Consider the following 16,136-nt stretch of genomic DNA (forward strand, 5'->3'; position numbering starts at 1 on the left):
CACATCCAGCCAGTATGTTGTCTTTTCATAAATTTAAAAACATTACTGCCAATGTAATATTGTTCCTTTTATTTAATTGTTCTTTTTAATACTGATTCATCCACTTGCACATTTGAGTTTGATAAACGTGTGTGTGAGTATGTAATGTTAAACGTACGGTACAGATGAGGGAGAACAGTTACCCCCGTTATCCACATGGGGGCAGCCTCAGAGTTCATAACACTTTTACTCTTTCTCTCAGCCAATCAGAGAGCGCCTAGTTTGGCAGCGGTTTCCATAGAAGCGATATTATGGGCTGTGGGCATGGCCATTTCCGGTGTACAGACGTTCAGTCTCTTTCTCCAAACTCATCCGCTGTTTTTCTTATTTTAATTTCCAATGAAATGGACATCGATAAATGAGTGCTTTCTCCCAGATTTTCGGAACGCCTTGGCCGTTTAATGTGTGTATTCATATTTGTTACATTTCAGTAACAGCGGCGAAATAATGGATGGTTGGTCGGTGGGGTTTGCATGATCTCCCCGTACTCCAGCTTCACCAAACATTTCTTCGGTAAATGCAGATTCTAAATTGGTCTGTTTATGTGTGTGAACAAGTGTCTCTATGTGGCCTACGATTGACACACTGGTGCCACTCCAGCTGACTTCAGTCCACCTCTCGCTCAAAGTCAGCTGGGTCCAGCACAGTCGCGACATTAGAGCGGTATTATAGAAAGTGGATAGATGCACTATAATATAATGACTACAATTCTGTACACTACAGCAAAAACTTCCACCAAGTACAATTATTTATTAACAAATGAAACCACTGCAAAAGCCTGAGTTAAATCATTACTATTCAGGCACTCTCTAAGTAAACTGGAGACATTTCTGAAATCTAACCAATAAAAAGTGCATCTGTTCCAGTTTTGCAACTGAATTTTTTTGTTGTTGTTTGTCCTTAGGGTCCCGACAAACTTTTGGCCCAGAGGCCGAGAGAGTGATCGGTTGCCAGCCAATCACTGGGAATATATAGAAAGACAATTCACGCTCATATCGACAACTACAATGTGGGCAATTAAGAGTCTTTAATTAACCTAACCTGCATGTTTTTAAAATATGGGAAGAAGCCAGAGGACCGGGAGTAACCTAATGCAAGTATGAGGAGAACATGCTACACAGGAGGAAGATGTGCTAAACACTAGCACAGTTCTGTCCACGTTGAAATAATTTCCTCGAAAATCGATTACGTAATTAATTGTGCACAGTCCTGCCAACTACCAAGCAAACAATCAAAAGGAATGCTAACTCCATCATTTTTCAGTGCAGATTGCTGAGTGGATGCAATGTCAAAAGAGTGACTATTTCCGTCAATACATTGTTATTCACTTCCTCCACATAGTGTAAACAAGAGATGTCATTTTTGAGGATGAGCTATACAGCACACGTCTTCTATCATCCTGAATCATATCATTTGTATGTTCCTAGTTAAACCAGCGCCAGTACTACCAGTACAGACATCATGCCTGGCGAAGACAAGACCTCACAACAAAGTCGCCAGAGGAAAAAGAACAAAAAGCCCCGCTCCAAAGGGAAGAGCCCGAGTGTAGGTCCCAATGCAGGTCTGGCCGGTGCCTTGGATGGACAACAGCTCACCTTACCCGCTAAACTTCAGCCGCTTCCTAAAAAGCCATCAGAAGCCAAGCTCAAAGTAGCTGTAGCCAAACATGAAGAGGAGTCATCACGAGCGATATGTCTGCAAGTTCTTTTTCCATACCTGCTGGCTGGGATGGGAATGGTGATGGCAGGGATGGTGCTGGATCATGTACAGGTAAGTTCATTCAAAACTCTCCATACCGGATGACCTCATCCGTCATAAGGTTGTGACCTCAGATCAGCAGGTTCTGTCCTTTTTTGACCAACCTGAACCCCGAAAATGCGAAATATATATTTTTGAAAGCAGAAAAACATTTCTTAGCATAGGTTTGTGCTGTTTCGGTGTTTGGTCCATGTAATGTACAATTTGCTGTTTTTGTCTTTTCAGCAGCCTCCTTAGTTTTAATTCATCTGAAAAGGTTATTTTTCTGTACCGTTAAATGTGTGTGTGTGGTCCAATTTGTCCTTCATCACCCCCCGGGGGTTCTGTTTACCACCAACTATCAGACCTGTTGCTGGATATTGTGTGATGAGCTGGTAGATATCTCATTCCTCTTTCCTCTTCACTGATGAACACATTTAATCACACCCTGAGCACCATCAATTGCTCGCAGTCTGTGACTGATAATGGGTTTGCCTGAATATGTCCTCGGGTGGATTTAAAAGGACACACGGTGTCTGAATGGAAAGGACACGAAGACAAAAATATTCTGGCTGTAGCTGCGGTGTAACTGTTTTCCTAAATCCTATTTCTTTAAGTTTGTTTGGTTTTGTTTCACCCCAAAGCTGATCATATTACTTTCTGTACAGATGCTTTGAAATTATGAGAAAAAGTACTGTCTATTCCTACCTGGGGAAATCATTTCAATCTTATCTAACAAGATGACCTTTAGCTCAATTTAAGTCTCAGGAGGGGGGAAAAAAAGTCCATTGTGTCTGAGAAATGGATGCACACTCTAAAAAGGGGAGCGGAGCAAAGACGCCATCAAGACGCTTGTTGAATGCAGGACCAAAAATACTACTATTACTACTAAGAAGAAGAAGAAGAAGAATTCTGCTTTTAGGTCGTCATCTTGACACACACTTGACATCATTTTCCCATTGAGAAATACCATCGTGATTGACACCTTGACCACTTTTTATTCTGTATTAAAGAGTATGCTCTCTGTTGGCCCCTTAGCTCAAACCGATCTCAGTCTAAAATTGCAGCATATAAGATACACGTGCAACTTATTAAATTGAAACTAGATTGCGTTGATGTGCTTGCGGGTAACATGAATATGTGAATTTACAGAAAAGGACCCAAGTAACAGTTTTGTTTGGGGGCGGGGGGGTTTTGGCAAAGGAGGATTGGAAGTGTATTGGACCCCATAGGTGTTTCTGCCACAGTTATCTATAACTCAACAACCAACCTCTGAGGTTTTCTAGTCCCAAGCAAGGGTAATCGGGGAGTTGGCGCTCAGAAGTAATCTGGCATCATAAACCGATCCATACATATCATGCAATTTACAGCCAGGGCATATTTGGCAATTGCTTTTGGAGGAAGGTAAAAGAGAAGATTTTTGTTCAGGCGAACAGACTCAAAGAATTTTTTGTCATAGGTAGGCCATCGTTTATCTTGGTATTGGCTACTGTGTATACTAAGCCATATACCGTAAAAAAAAGTCTGTACTACAAATGGATTTTTATTTTTATTTTTAAAGGCAATGGATGAAGGCAAGGGTGGGCACGATATACGGAAGGTTGACCAAAAAAAAAGAACAAGTAGGGATAGCGTTCAGTAGAACATTACATCCAGATGGTCAGAAGCAGCCAGGTTGTGGGGGAGACAAGTGTCGAGAAAAAGCAAGACTCTTAGTGCGTGCCGGTAAGCTTGTCAATGCCTTCCTGGATGGGAATGACGTTGCAGGGAGATACGGCCCCGCCTTTTCGTGTGCTACGTCACAGCAGAGTGGAGCGGAGGAGAGAGAGCAACACCACCACCCTGATGCTGTCCAGCAGAGGAGGAACACTGGAGCCACTCAGATAGCAGCTGCCGCATCTTGTGACAGGGTCTTTTGGATTACTTATTGACAGCACGGACCTGTTTTGTTTTCTTCCCCCCCCCCCGCCCCCTCACTGAGAAAGAGAGAGAGACCAGATGGACAGTAGTCGAAACACTGCTCGCTCCAGACAGATTGGATTCAGTCCTTCATTAAACTGTCAACTATATCATTTTTGTGAGTGATGTGGCTGTGGTTCCGCTCAGGAGATCAAAATGAGGACTAAATGCAATGAGGACTGCGCGGAAATCTGTACTTTTGTCATTTCAACCTCTATTTTCATTTGAACAACTTTTTATTTTTTTCCTGAAAGCCTGGTCAGTTAAAAACCATTTCGAACATCTTAGGCAAGAGTTGGATTGTACATATCGGGCAAGAATTGTGAGTTTTTGAGCAATGGCAGGGGAATAGTGTTAAACCAAGTGGTGCTGCTAAATGGATCGTCACTGCTGACTCATCACTGGGTCACAGATGCCGCGCATCATTTTATGGCAGGTTGAAAAGTAACCTTGAACTCGGTCTCCTTAAAAATGTAACGAAAGCACAGATTTACAATATTTTACTCGTTACCGAAATCTAGTGGTCAAAGTTCTAAAAAAAAAACCACCCTAAAACTGTCTTAGTAACTTTAAATGTGTATATGACAGAATGTAAACCCTAACGTGTCACTTGGATGTGACTGTGGATTATGTTGTTGTTGTTTTTTTAAATACTGCAAATTATCCTTTTAATCACTTTTTCGTCACTTTTGAATGAAGCTTCTTAGCTATCAGGTTTCACTGGATCCATTTTGCTAACATCACAAGTTGTAAACGATCCCTGTAATTGTGTGTCGTGTTGTGTTTTATCTTAAATTTAAATATCATGCTGAAAGTTAGATAATTTAACTGACACACATCTTTGGTTTATTCCTTGAATGAAACCTCAAACTCCACTTAAACGGAATGGTGGGGGGGAGGGACACAGTCATTGTAAATTAAATCTACCTCAAATTTAAATTTAGCATGATGGATTAAATGTATTTCATGCTTTTAAGTGAGACCTGGAGGTTAATGTTGTTGCTTTCACTCGTCAATCAAATGCCCAGACAGATTAGGAGACATTGAATTGACTTTTTTGTTTGTTTGTTTGTTTGATTTTGCATTTATTGTTGCTTCATTTCGTGTAAGCTTCTCAAGGAAAAAGCTGTTGCTATTTTTGGACTTTTCATAACGTCGTACTTTATTTATGGACAGACCGCAAGATCTGATCAGTTCTCACGTTGGAGCTGAAGACATCGATCCTTTTTCTCAAATTTCTTTCTTGCCTCCACTGCCTCAACTCCCAACTTTCACATTTCCTGGGGTGGCACGACGACATTAACCTGTGATAACCCCTTCACACGACATGGCTGTGACTCATCTCAAGCTGGAGCTGCGCTACCACGGGAATAAGTTACGTAGTGTGACATGGAAGCTGACGCACTCGGAACACGGTTTTCTACCTGAGCGCGCTTGGCTCATTGCGCTGCAGGTCTTGGTGCCATTCCTGGTCTCAGGACTCGGGTTGGTCTTCGCTGGTGTCGTCATGGACCTGATACAAGTATGAAAATCTGTCCGATGAAGGACACGTTATATTGAGTTCTCACGAACCAAAATCTGTCTTTAAAAAAATATATATATACTGTATATATACAGTTCACTCTATTTTCCAGATTAATCTGTTGTAAAATCGAATCGAACAAAAACCGAAGAAAAACAGAATTTCCCATTGAAAATGTAAAGCCCAAAAAACTAATCCAAATGCTAAAAATATTACCAAAAATATATTTTACAAAGCATAACGACAATTTAAAACAATGTGATGTCAATACTGCATAAGTGACTCATGAAATATAAGACTGGATAATGTAACATTTAACAACACTCTTGTTGGCGTATGGAAGACGGCAGGGGTCCTCACAAGGGGCGCGGGGCATGCTGGAGTTTATCGCAGGGGGCGGGATACACCTTGAACTGGTCGCCAGCCAATTGCAGGGCACACAGAGACGAACAACCATCCGCGCTCACACTCACACCTAGGGACAATTTAGAGTGTTCCATGAATCTGCCATGCATGTTTTTAGAATGTAGGAGGAAACTGGAATACCCAGAGAAAACCCACAAAGGCATGGGGAGAACATGCAAACTCCACACAGGAAGGCCGGAGCCGGAATCGAATCCTGCACCTCTGCACTGTGAGGCCGACGCGTTAACCATTCGACCCCCGGGCCGCCCGGTAGATGCTATACAGGCGTAAAATAAAACGGCCTCAAGTTAAAAACAGTTGCATTGAAGTTCATGAGTGATAGTTTGCAATCTAAAGAAATACAAGAAAGGAATGATGTGCTCAGTGGGAAAAGAAAATCCACCCGTGCAGATTTCTGCTTTTGGCCTAACGACTCAGGGCAGCAGTATTCTGTTTCTTATGACACTGTTTTTAAGTGTCATAAGTGTTCAGAGTTTTAGAGAAAGATTCGCCAACCCCCCAAAATAAATAAATACAATAACTAGTTTTAGAAGCTGTTGAAGTATTCATCACTTTGTCCTTAGACATCCATCCATCCATGAGCAATGTGTCTGTGCTGAAAATGTTGTAATGATACAGGCATGGTCTGCCAAGATGTGCCAGACATCTTTTAGTTTTTCTGCTAGATCCCCCAAGCAACGCTTAGTTTAACCGTTGGATCCCTGCCCGACACACTACCATCAGCAGGAGACGTATTGCTGCTGAAACAGGCTGTCTGCCGATATAACCTCACAGCGTGACAGCGGTCGCCTGAATCCGCCCGTCCGCATCCATTGTGTGAAGTGTATGTTGCAGCCTTCGCCCCACTATGACGATAACGTGTGAGAAGTAGCGGTCTTGAATGAAACAAACAAAAAGACAACGTGGGGTGGGGGGGGGCATTTCATTTCGATAATTGGGCTCACTGAGAACAGGTCTCTGAGTTGTGTCTAAAAATATCTTCATGTACCCCTTTCGACTGTACAGTGTGAATTTTTGCTTTTGGATGTAAGTTGAAGAATTACGGTAATGGAAGCAGAGGACCCCCATCTTGCATCATTGGAGCTAAAGAATGTTCCTACCAAAACTACCAAGTGTGCTTGCATTTGTTTTGGCATTTGAATCCGCTTCCATGAAAATAGCTGCACTTTTTTTGATTCGATCATGTACGAACGTTTACTTTTGCATTGAACTGCACATTTTCTTCCCGCCCTGCCTTTTCTCTGTATCACTTCTCCCTTGGCAGCTGTGCCGTTGCCTTCGATGCATCTATTTAAAGATCTAAACCCAATGAACCTGCCAAGTAGACTTTTAGTCAGGGGAAAAAAAAGAGGCGAGCTCCAAACTGTGCATCCTGTGCCCCCGGCGAACCTGTGCTGTCGCACGATGACCAAGGACGTGCAATCAAGGGGAAATAGGCTAGTAGCTGGTCATGACATCAGCTGGTCAGGAGGCTCATCGGGTACATCTGTAGACATAAGCATATTCTCTTTAATAAATCCAAAACTTCTATTTTTGAAATGAGGAGTCCTCCATTGTTGTTCAATCCCCTGTACTGAGCTTAACCATGTTCATTTTCACGTGTGTCTTTCAGCACTGGGATGTGTTCAAGGTCATCACAGAGGTGTTTATTCTCGTCCCTGCGCTCGTCGGACTCAAGGGAAACCTGGAGATGACCCTCGCTGCTCGCCTCTCCACTGCGGTGAGATATAATGAGAATAGTTGCGCGTAAGATATTTTTCCTAATCTGACTGCCTCCCTAAGAAACTCAATTGTTTTTTGTTCCACAGAGCAATTTAGAAATGAAGAGATTTGTAGCCAATCAATAAATGGAAACAGCCTTTTTGACTGCATTTACCCGTAAAATGTTTGAATTTCCGTCCATCCATTTCTGCAGCTCATTCAATGCAATGGATGGATGGATGACTGTCATTTTGTTGTGTGGCCTTTTCTTTAGGCCAACACAGGACAAATGGACGACCCGAATAAGCAATGGAACATGGTGTGCTGCAATCTTGCACTAATACAGGTGAGCTATGCCGTGATTGGTTTGGGTTTGTGAGCAATGTTAAGGAAAAAGATAACCATAGGGGTTTTTTTGGGTTTTTTTTTAAACACTTGTAGAAAATACAATATAACATATTTTTACACATATAATATTTACACCCATTAATATTTTCTAGTTTGGTTTTGATCAATTCCCTATATCTGTAGTGTTTAGGGACTATTGGCCAAAATGTCTAACTACTAAATTGCTAGTATTTCAACTTGGGAAGTTTGATAGCACTTTTATTTTCACCAGTACAAACTTGACCCCCTCACCGATACCGAGTAACCGATACCACTGATACCAATTTCTATTAAACCACTGACAGGTCACGTAATAGAAAGACCTGTTTGTTTTTGACAAAAAGTAGAACGGTCACTCCCCATTTGAGAATTTAAGTCCAAAATTAAACACAAACTACTAACTCTGATGGGGCCTAAAACTTTATCACAAGTATTTCATATCAACTGATATTGAGGAAAAATTTTTTTTTTACCTATTTCGAATAAGTGTGTCAAACTGTCTGTCAGAAATTCATTTCGCAAATGAACACATTTTGGTAGCAACACATTATTAATGCACCTTAAGCATTAATGTGAACCTTATAAATAGACACCTGCTTGCAGAAATTGCATCTCAATGGGTATATGAGAGGATGGACATTCTGACCGCCATGCATGCCATTTAGTTCCTGATAGTAAAATGGCCAAAAGAGGATACTGTACCTTGAAAAAAAAGGCTGGTACTGGCCCGATATCGATATCTATTGGTACTCACCCAAATTGAAACCATAAATGTCTTTAGTAATGTTTGTGTCACTGTGCACTCTCCACAGGTCCAAGCGACTGTCGTGGGCTTCCTTGCGGCTGTTGCGGCTGTGTGTTTAGGAGCAATTTCCAGAGGGGGGGTTGAATTTAACCAAGCAGCTGTTCTGTGCGCTAGTAGCATTATCACCGCATTTGTGGCAGCTCTCTCTTTAGGTCAGTGACCCAAGACTTGCTGCTTTGTCCCGCATCATATTTTAACCATACATATTCCAGGATACCAGGATAAGTTCATTACCTGTAATTGTTTTCATTTGTTTTGGCCAAGTCGTGTCGTCAAACATGCAACATGACAGGATTTTCCTCGAGATTAATACCAACATCAATTCTACAAGTTATTTGATTGATATCATGAACAAAATAATTGTACACTTAAAATTCGTTTCCATTTATCCTTAACTGCACTCTAACTTCTTCTCCCTCGCAGGCTTGTTGATGATTGGAGTGATCATAGGGTCCAGGAAGGTAGGAATCAACCCGGATAATGTGGCCACACCAATTGCTGCCAGTTTGGGTGATTTGATCACCCTCTCCCTGCTGGCTGGCGTCAGCAGCACCCTTTACGAACACATAGGTGAGGAAATGCAGTTGGCATACAGCAGGCCAGCTCTGAGCTGGGGAGGTTGTGATGCACGCTCAGTGGAAAGCTGCACACATTTACAATGTTATTATAAGTGCATTGGACCTTTCCTTGATAAAAGTAACTTCAACTCAAAAACAGAAAATTGTGAAAATGTATATCTTTAAACCCCCTTGTCAGTTTTTTTTTAAAGATTAATGATATATTTATCGTGCGTGATTAAATTTGATGCCTTTGCTGGCTTTTTGGAAGGTGCGCCCAACCTGTCCGGGTGTTGAAATGGGTGAATAGCTTAAAAAAAAAAAAAAAAGTAATAATACTTGCAGAAAGATTATAAAATGATTTAACTGACAGTAAGAAGTAAAGTGAGAATAGGCTGACCATCATGAAAGGTTTTGGCATTTGTATGATCACTATCAGCACTGTGTTTCTTATTGGATGTCAGTTTTGTCTATTGCATTATTATATTTCAGGTCGAGTATTTATTTACCAGTTGTCTGTGGTCCACAGAGACATGGTACCTCTCCCCCCTGGTGTGTCTGATCTTCTTGGCTCTTATTCCACTTTGGGTTGTGGTGGCCCGGCAGAACCCTCAGAGTCGAGAAGTTCTCTGTTCAGGGTGGCAACCTGTTCTCATAGCCATGTGTATCAGCAGGTACGAGTATCGAAACACCACAGTCAATGTTCATTTCATACACTTTTTAACATCTGAGTTGTTACCATAGACGAGGGGAAAAATGTTTTCCACGTCTTTCTTCTGAAAATAGATTTCTGATGGTTTTTTATTTTATTTTTTTTAATTTCCCAACATTATGTGTATTTCCAGCCTTGGAGGTGTGATACTGGACAAGACGGTCAGTAATCCTAGTTTTGAGGGGATGGCTGTTTTTACACCAGTTATCAACGGTAAGATGAATGAAACGACTAACTGACTAAGGTTGTCTGAGGATTTCATCAAATGTGTAAACCATTACCATTACCGTATTTTCCGCACGATAAGGCGCACCTAAAGGCTTCGGTTTTCTCAAAAGATTACAGTGCGCCTTATAATCCAATGTGCCTTATGTGTGGATAAATATTCAGATTTCTTGGACGTAATATTTTAAATGTTCTGTAAAGCATTTTATTAAATCTGCAGCGTTTTTTAAGGCTCTATATACAGTAAATAAAGCTGTATTGAATTGTATTGTATTCCCTTTAGCGTAGCTCCATCTAGTGGCTGCAGAACACAACCTCAGTTATTATTGTAGCTTCTATTCTATGAGCCTTATAATGCGGTGCGCCTTATACATGCACACAATTTTAAAATAGGCCATTCATTGAAAGTGCGCCGTATACTCCAAAGTGTCTTATAGTGCGGAAAATACGGTAAGTTAACGGAAAAAAATAAGACAAAAAAATACATATGATCATATACTCAAAAAAAAAATCATATTCTCTGAGTTTCTGATAAAGATACATTCAGGTTTGGCAAAAGCTTCAACTTCCGTTTGTTTTTTTTAGTGATGTACAAGAGTACGTATATTCGGGTCAACTGTGTTTATTGTCTGTCAATCTTAGGTGTTGCTGGCAATTTAGTAGCCATCCAGGCCAGCAGACTGTCGACCTACCTCCATCTCTGGAGCATCCCAGGAGTGTTGCCATACAAGATGAGGCAGCATTGGCCCAATCCCTACATGACTTTCTTTTCCTCAGGTAAGCAATCCCTTGACACCACCAGCTGTCAAGAAAAAGAGCCTTTATTAGGGTGGTCTGAGCAAGCAACAACTGATTATGGAACAGAAGCGGTCAATGTTGACTACAGTGGATTGTGTCTTTCAAATCCCACAGGTTTGAACTCCAAGTCGGCACGCGTGCTGCTGATGCTGGTCATGCCCGGTCACCTGGTCTTCCTCTACGCCATCTCTTTGTTGCAGGGAGACGAGGTGGCAATCACGTTCGCCTTTGCTGCTTGCTACCTGTGCGCTGCTCTGCTGCAGGTACGTTCACACGGCATCGTATTCACAGCAGACACCGCGTAAGTAACCTGTAGCTCGATAACAAGAGAGGCGCGATGGCATGTGGGTTTCTTCGTCTTGGCATCTGGGTCTGAATCTCAGCTCGGACTTTGTGGGTGGTGTTTTCATGTGGTCATGCCATGCATGTTTAGATTCATGAAAGACTCTAACTGCCCGTTGGCGTGAAGGATTGTTTGTAACTGTTTGTTAATTCTTTTGCAGTTCTGTTGATCGAGTGCAAAGATTACAAAATACTTTATTTTTTAAATTCATAATGAGTCTTATGGTCTTCAGTCAGCAAACAAAACAAAAGTTTGGACTTTAATAGTTGCACTTGCGGCACGGTGGTCGAGTGGTTCGCATGTTCGGCGTTCGATTCCGGGCTGCTGTCTTCCTGTGTGGATTTTGCATGTTCTCCCTGTGCCTGTGTTGGTTTTCTCCGCGTACTCCGGTTTCCTCCCACATTCCAAAAGCGCAGAAGATTAATTGAATACTCTAAATTGTCCCTAGATGTGATTATGAGTGTGAATGATTGTTTGTCGATGTGTGTGCCCCCCGAGACCCAAAGCTGCTCAGAAAATAGATGGATAGATCTATCCATCTATCATCACCCTCTTCTGGTTGATTCAGAGTACTGAAACCATTTATTACTCCATTGCATGTAGACTTGGCAAACTCGTTAGCAGTCTCATTATTATTTTTAGTTTTTTTTGTTTTTCAACAGAGATCACACTAAGTACGCCAATGCGTGGCGTGTCTCTGTCAATTTTTTATTGGCAATCCTAAATCAAAAACGGACTGATTATTTTTGTTATTTTGTTTCTTTATCTAAAAAAAAAAAGGGTATGTCATTTCAGATTCAAATTATAACCCTTTCATGCACCCTGTAACCTGATAACATGGTAAGATGTCCACTGTAGTAACCGCTGTCCCTGAAAGGGTTCATATTGAATGCAATTCTTGTTGGCCTGTGCCACTTGACTCGACATGGCGGGAGTGTCATTGGATTGGATTGGATTAAACTTTATTGTCAAATGTACTGTATGTGTAACGTACAGCACAGATGAAATTTCTTCCCTCTCAACACAAAACAAGAGGAGCCGCTGCGGGTGTCTGCGCAGCCATCAATGGGAGTCATCTCCCCGTTATTGCATAATACCCGACACGATCACCATCCTGCCTCTGTGTTACAGCTTTGATACAACCACCCATGCTTGATAGTTGCAGGGTCGAATTCACTCCCGTTCTTTATCGGTGTCCTGTTTCTGTTTTATTTTAATCCATATTTCGATGGTTTATTGCTTGCTTAGCTCAGTGTTCTCCTTGCTCCAGGTGGCCATCTTACTTTATGCGGCTGACCTGATTGTTCGCACGATGTGGCGACGTTCGCTGGACCCCGACAACTTCTCCATCCCGTACCTGACAGCCCTGGGAGACCTGCTGGGCACCGGCTTTCTGGCCCTGTGCTACCATCTGTCATCGGTTCACAGTCAGCCGCTGTGACTCAGCTTCGCTGACTCCGCTTCGCTGAGCCCCCCCCCCCCCCCCCCCCCCCACTGTTACTTTTCAGACACATATCAGGACAATACAGGAAGGAAGATTTCTCTGACCCAAACACACTCGGAAATGCTACATAGACCATAAATAATCTGTGTAATGTTTCCGTCTGTGTTTGTGTGTTCTGTAAATAATATTTATTTACAGCACATCGATTAATCACAGAAATGGGGGGCTTCTCTGTATTTCCAAGAGTGGTGTGGTTTCTTTTGCATTCTCTCTTCCTCCACTCTGTCCTTGCTTTGACAAGATATGGTTTGGAGGCGACACGGGGTGGGGGGGCTTAACACTTCTGCTGAATTCCACCCGTGTGACCACATGACACCACATGAATCGTGAGTATGGCTCCATCAACGTAGGACATTTGAACATTTGTTGGGAACTCACTCCTCACCTCATAATTGCTCAAGGTCAGACCATGTCGACGACTCAAATCCTTTTCTCATGTTATTTATGTTTGAAAATATTTGATAAGAAAGGATTTTGGGATGTTTTATTGTTGGGTCTGTTTTTAATGTTTGTTGCATGGCGTGTTCACTAGAGAGCACTGTGACTCCTTTCTTGGCAACGCGTTGATCGTCGCAGTTGAGACAATCATAAACCAAACTTCAGCAAGTTGTTAGCCTCCTTTAAATTCTAAAATTCTCATCTCCCGTATGCTCAACAGCACATTTGAATTTGCATTCATTTTGTCATGCAGCAAGATCAAATCCAGCAAGTAAGAACCCGACCCGTTCATGTAATGCTAAAATCTCTGAAAAAAAAAGTTTTGAAGATAGATATACGCAGCTCACTCACAAGTCTCTAGATTGTACATATTCCGACTCTTTTTAAAAAAAGAAATAAAAAGTCTTATTTTCCTCAGGGTTGATATTAGAAATTCATCTTCGTTGTTTTAATATTCAGGTAGTATTCGACACAGACATTCTCACATTAGTCAGTGTTGCATAGCCGTGTTGTCTTTCTAGATAGAAAAGTAGTTTGACTTTGGTTCTAATGAACCGCCAAGATATGTATTTTACAAGCGTAAAACACACACATCACAAAAATGTCCACACGGCTCGTTCTTCACCCCGGTGGCTCAGCTTCTACCGAATATCACAACATGATTTTGACCTACATTGAACAAATAATGCAGCCAGCCACTTTCCAAAAACAACTGCACTTTTATTCTTATCATAACTCCTCCTTGTTGGATCAGAAAAGGACCGTGACTAGAAAACGAACAAACGAAATTGAAACGATGAAAAAAAATGAATGTTTATAATCATGGATGGGACTCTGAGTATCCGTCTGCTGTCAAGTAATGACGTCATGCTGTTACGACAAGACGCCAAGAAATACAGCCGGTGTAAAAAAAAAACCCAAAAACAACTGATTGCATACTGTACTTGCACTTTTGAATGTTATCCACGGTGTACATCGTGAGCCTCAAATGCCGTATTTCCTCAAATAGTGACCTCTGCTCAAGGGAGACAACTTGCCTCATTCAACTGCTGTGTTTTGTCCTCCACCTTAACGAATCAACACCCAATACTTGGATACCATCATCTCATCTACAAACCAACTTCCAATAAAGTTGGGACGTTGTGTTAAATATAAATAAAAACAGAATACAATGATTCGCAAATCATGTTCAATTTATATTTAGTTGAATACACTACAAAGACAAAAACTCTTTTGACCAAATGATCATTAACTTTGAATTTTATGGCCCCGACATAGTACAGGGTCATGATTACCACTATGTTACTTCACCTTTTCACAACATTCAATAAACTTTTGGGAACTGAAGTCACTCATTGTTGAAACTTTGGAGGTATAAATCTTTCCCATTCTTGCTTGATGTACAGCTTCTACTGTTCAACAGTCCGTTGTTGTTTTCCACTTTGTAATGCAGCACACATTTTCAATGGGAGACAGGTCTGGACTGCAGGCAGGCCAGTCTAGCACCTGTAGTCTTTGACTACGAAGCCACGCTGTTGTGTTGTGTTACCTCTAATAAACATCTGCTCCTCTGCAGTATCAACACTACTTGCCAATCATTGAGAAAATACTCTCATTCTTTTATTTGTTCTTTGGCAGTGTTTTAATGTTGCACTTCTGTTACCATGACTGTGACTGCATGGACACGCCCACATCTATTATATATGTATGGAATTAAGGTCTGGATCGTTGTCACCTCATCTGTCTTGTGTGCTTTAAAAAAAAGTCTGTCATCAAAACGTGATTTGTTTGGCAAGTTTCTACTTGTGGGCTCTTGTCTTTATATTTGAATAAAAACAAACTGTTTACTGTTTAATGGAAAAATCATTTTGGAGCAGGGTCTCGTGAAAAACTTGGATTTCACCCTTTTTCCCCCTTCTACCCCATGTAAACACAGATGCAATATTGTTAGAATTGGTTTGTTATGTAACTCAATGCAGAGAAACAAAGTTGATAATTTTCCCAAAACTACAGAGACAATCCTCAAAACTTCAAGGACAAAAGGCTGGAGGTGGGGTGTTTTGTGTTATAGGCGGTATAATGGCTTGGCTTCCTGGCACTGGCTCATCAATAAAAACAGTCTACTGCTCAACCCCATGAAGGTCGCGGGTGTGCACTGGCAATTTTAGATTCACTGACGGTATAATGATCAGCAAGGACCTCTTTTGCAAAAGCTTATAGTTTTTACTAAATCATATATAATCCTATACCTTTGTCATTTCTATTTAGATGTATTATTAGCATCCAGGGTCACACATGAGACATGGTTACACTATGAGAGTTATCTCGTGAACGATCCAGTTGGTCTGGGGTTACCACGTTATACTGTTGGGTCATTTTTGGTTATGCTATTTGATGTTGTTGCTCTCTCACCCTCTGTTTTGCTCAGTTTACAGGGTGGGAAACATGGTTCATGCTTTTACTGAAGCCCTGACTAAAAGTTTCTCTTCTGCACCATCATTTCCTGTTTTGTTTTTGCCAGCTATTCGAGAGTGTCCTCACAAACACTTGTGTCGTTCACATTGCATTCAAATGAAGGTGCTAGAAGAAATTGGTTTTTCAAGATGAGTACACATTAACACAATTGCCCTTATGGGGTACTGCTACTCTTACACTAATATAAAATTTTTTTTGAATGTTTGTGACAGATTTTAGGGAGGGAGATTGTAATTATAAAATTGAAATTGGGAAAACAGTTTACCAAATAAGGAGCACATCAAGTAGAAGCATAAAAAATTCACTTGGACTAATACTGTTTGTGCTCAATGTAGGTCTATGTACAGTGTGTGTGAATTTGAACCTCAGGTTTGGATGCACTTGACATTCATCCTGACAGGCAGGTGGACTTTGTTCAGTGGCACTTGCATGAGGAAACATGCTTCAAACATCTGCCTGAATAGCAACAACCCCCCCCCCCCCAAAAAAAAATAATAGCTAATCATAA

At 41.3% G+C, this 16,136-nt stretch overlaps 1 protein-coding gene across 3 annotated transcripts; it reads left to right on the forward strand.

Moving 5' to 3' along the window:
- Positions 1 to 305: 305 nt before the first annotated feature.
- On the forward strand, positions 306 to 12,690 carry slc41a3 (solute carrier family 41 member 3). 3 transcript variants are annotated; one of them, XM_086108970.1, is made up of 11 exons: positions 306 to 552; positions 1,467 to 1,809; positions 7,296 to 7,403; positions 7,659 to 7,730; positions 8,584 to 8,728; positions 9,000 to 9,146; positions 9,663 to 9,807; positions 9,979 to 10,058; positions 10,713 to 10,847; positions 10,983 to 11,131; positions 12,482 to 12,690. In XM_086108970.1, exons 2-11 carry the CDS (start codon positions 1,501 to 1,503, stop codon positions 12,650 to 12,652), a joined length of 1,461 nt encoding a protein of 486 aa, XP_085965096.1. In that variant the 5' UTR covers positions 306 to 552; positions 1,467 to 1,500; the 3' UTR covers positions 12,653 to 12,690. The 3 variants fall into 3 exon arrangements, with proteins under 3 accessions (XP_085965096.1, XP_085965106.1, XP_085965113.1); XM_086108980.1 differs by having other exon boundaries at positions 306 to 442; XM_086108987.1 differs by lacking the exons at positions 306 to 552; positions 1,467 to 1,809 and adding an exon at positions 4,539 to 5,257.
- Positions 12,691 to 16,136: the final 3,446 nt, after the last annotated feature.

Source organism: Hippocampus guttulatus, chromosome 1 (assembly GCF_054856545.1).
Source record: "Hippocampus guttulatus isolate MCC_2025c chromosome 1, RoL_Hgut_1.0, whole genome shotgun sequence".
Taxonomy (NCBI): Eukaryota; Metazoa; Chordata; class Actinopteri; order Syngnathiformes; family Syngnathidae; genus Hippocampus; species Hippocampus guttulatus.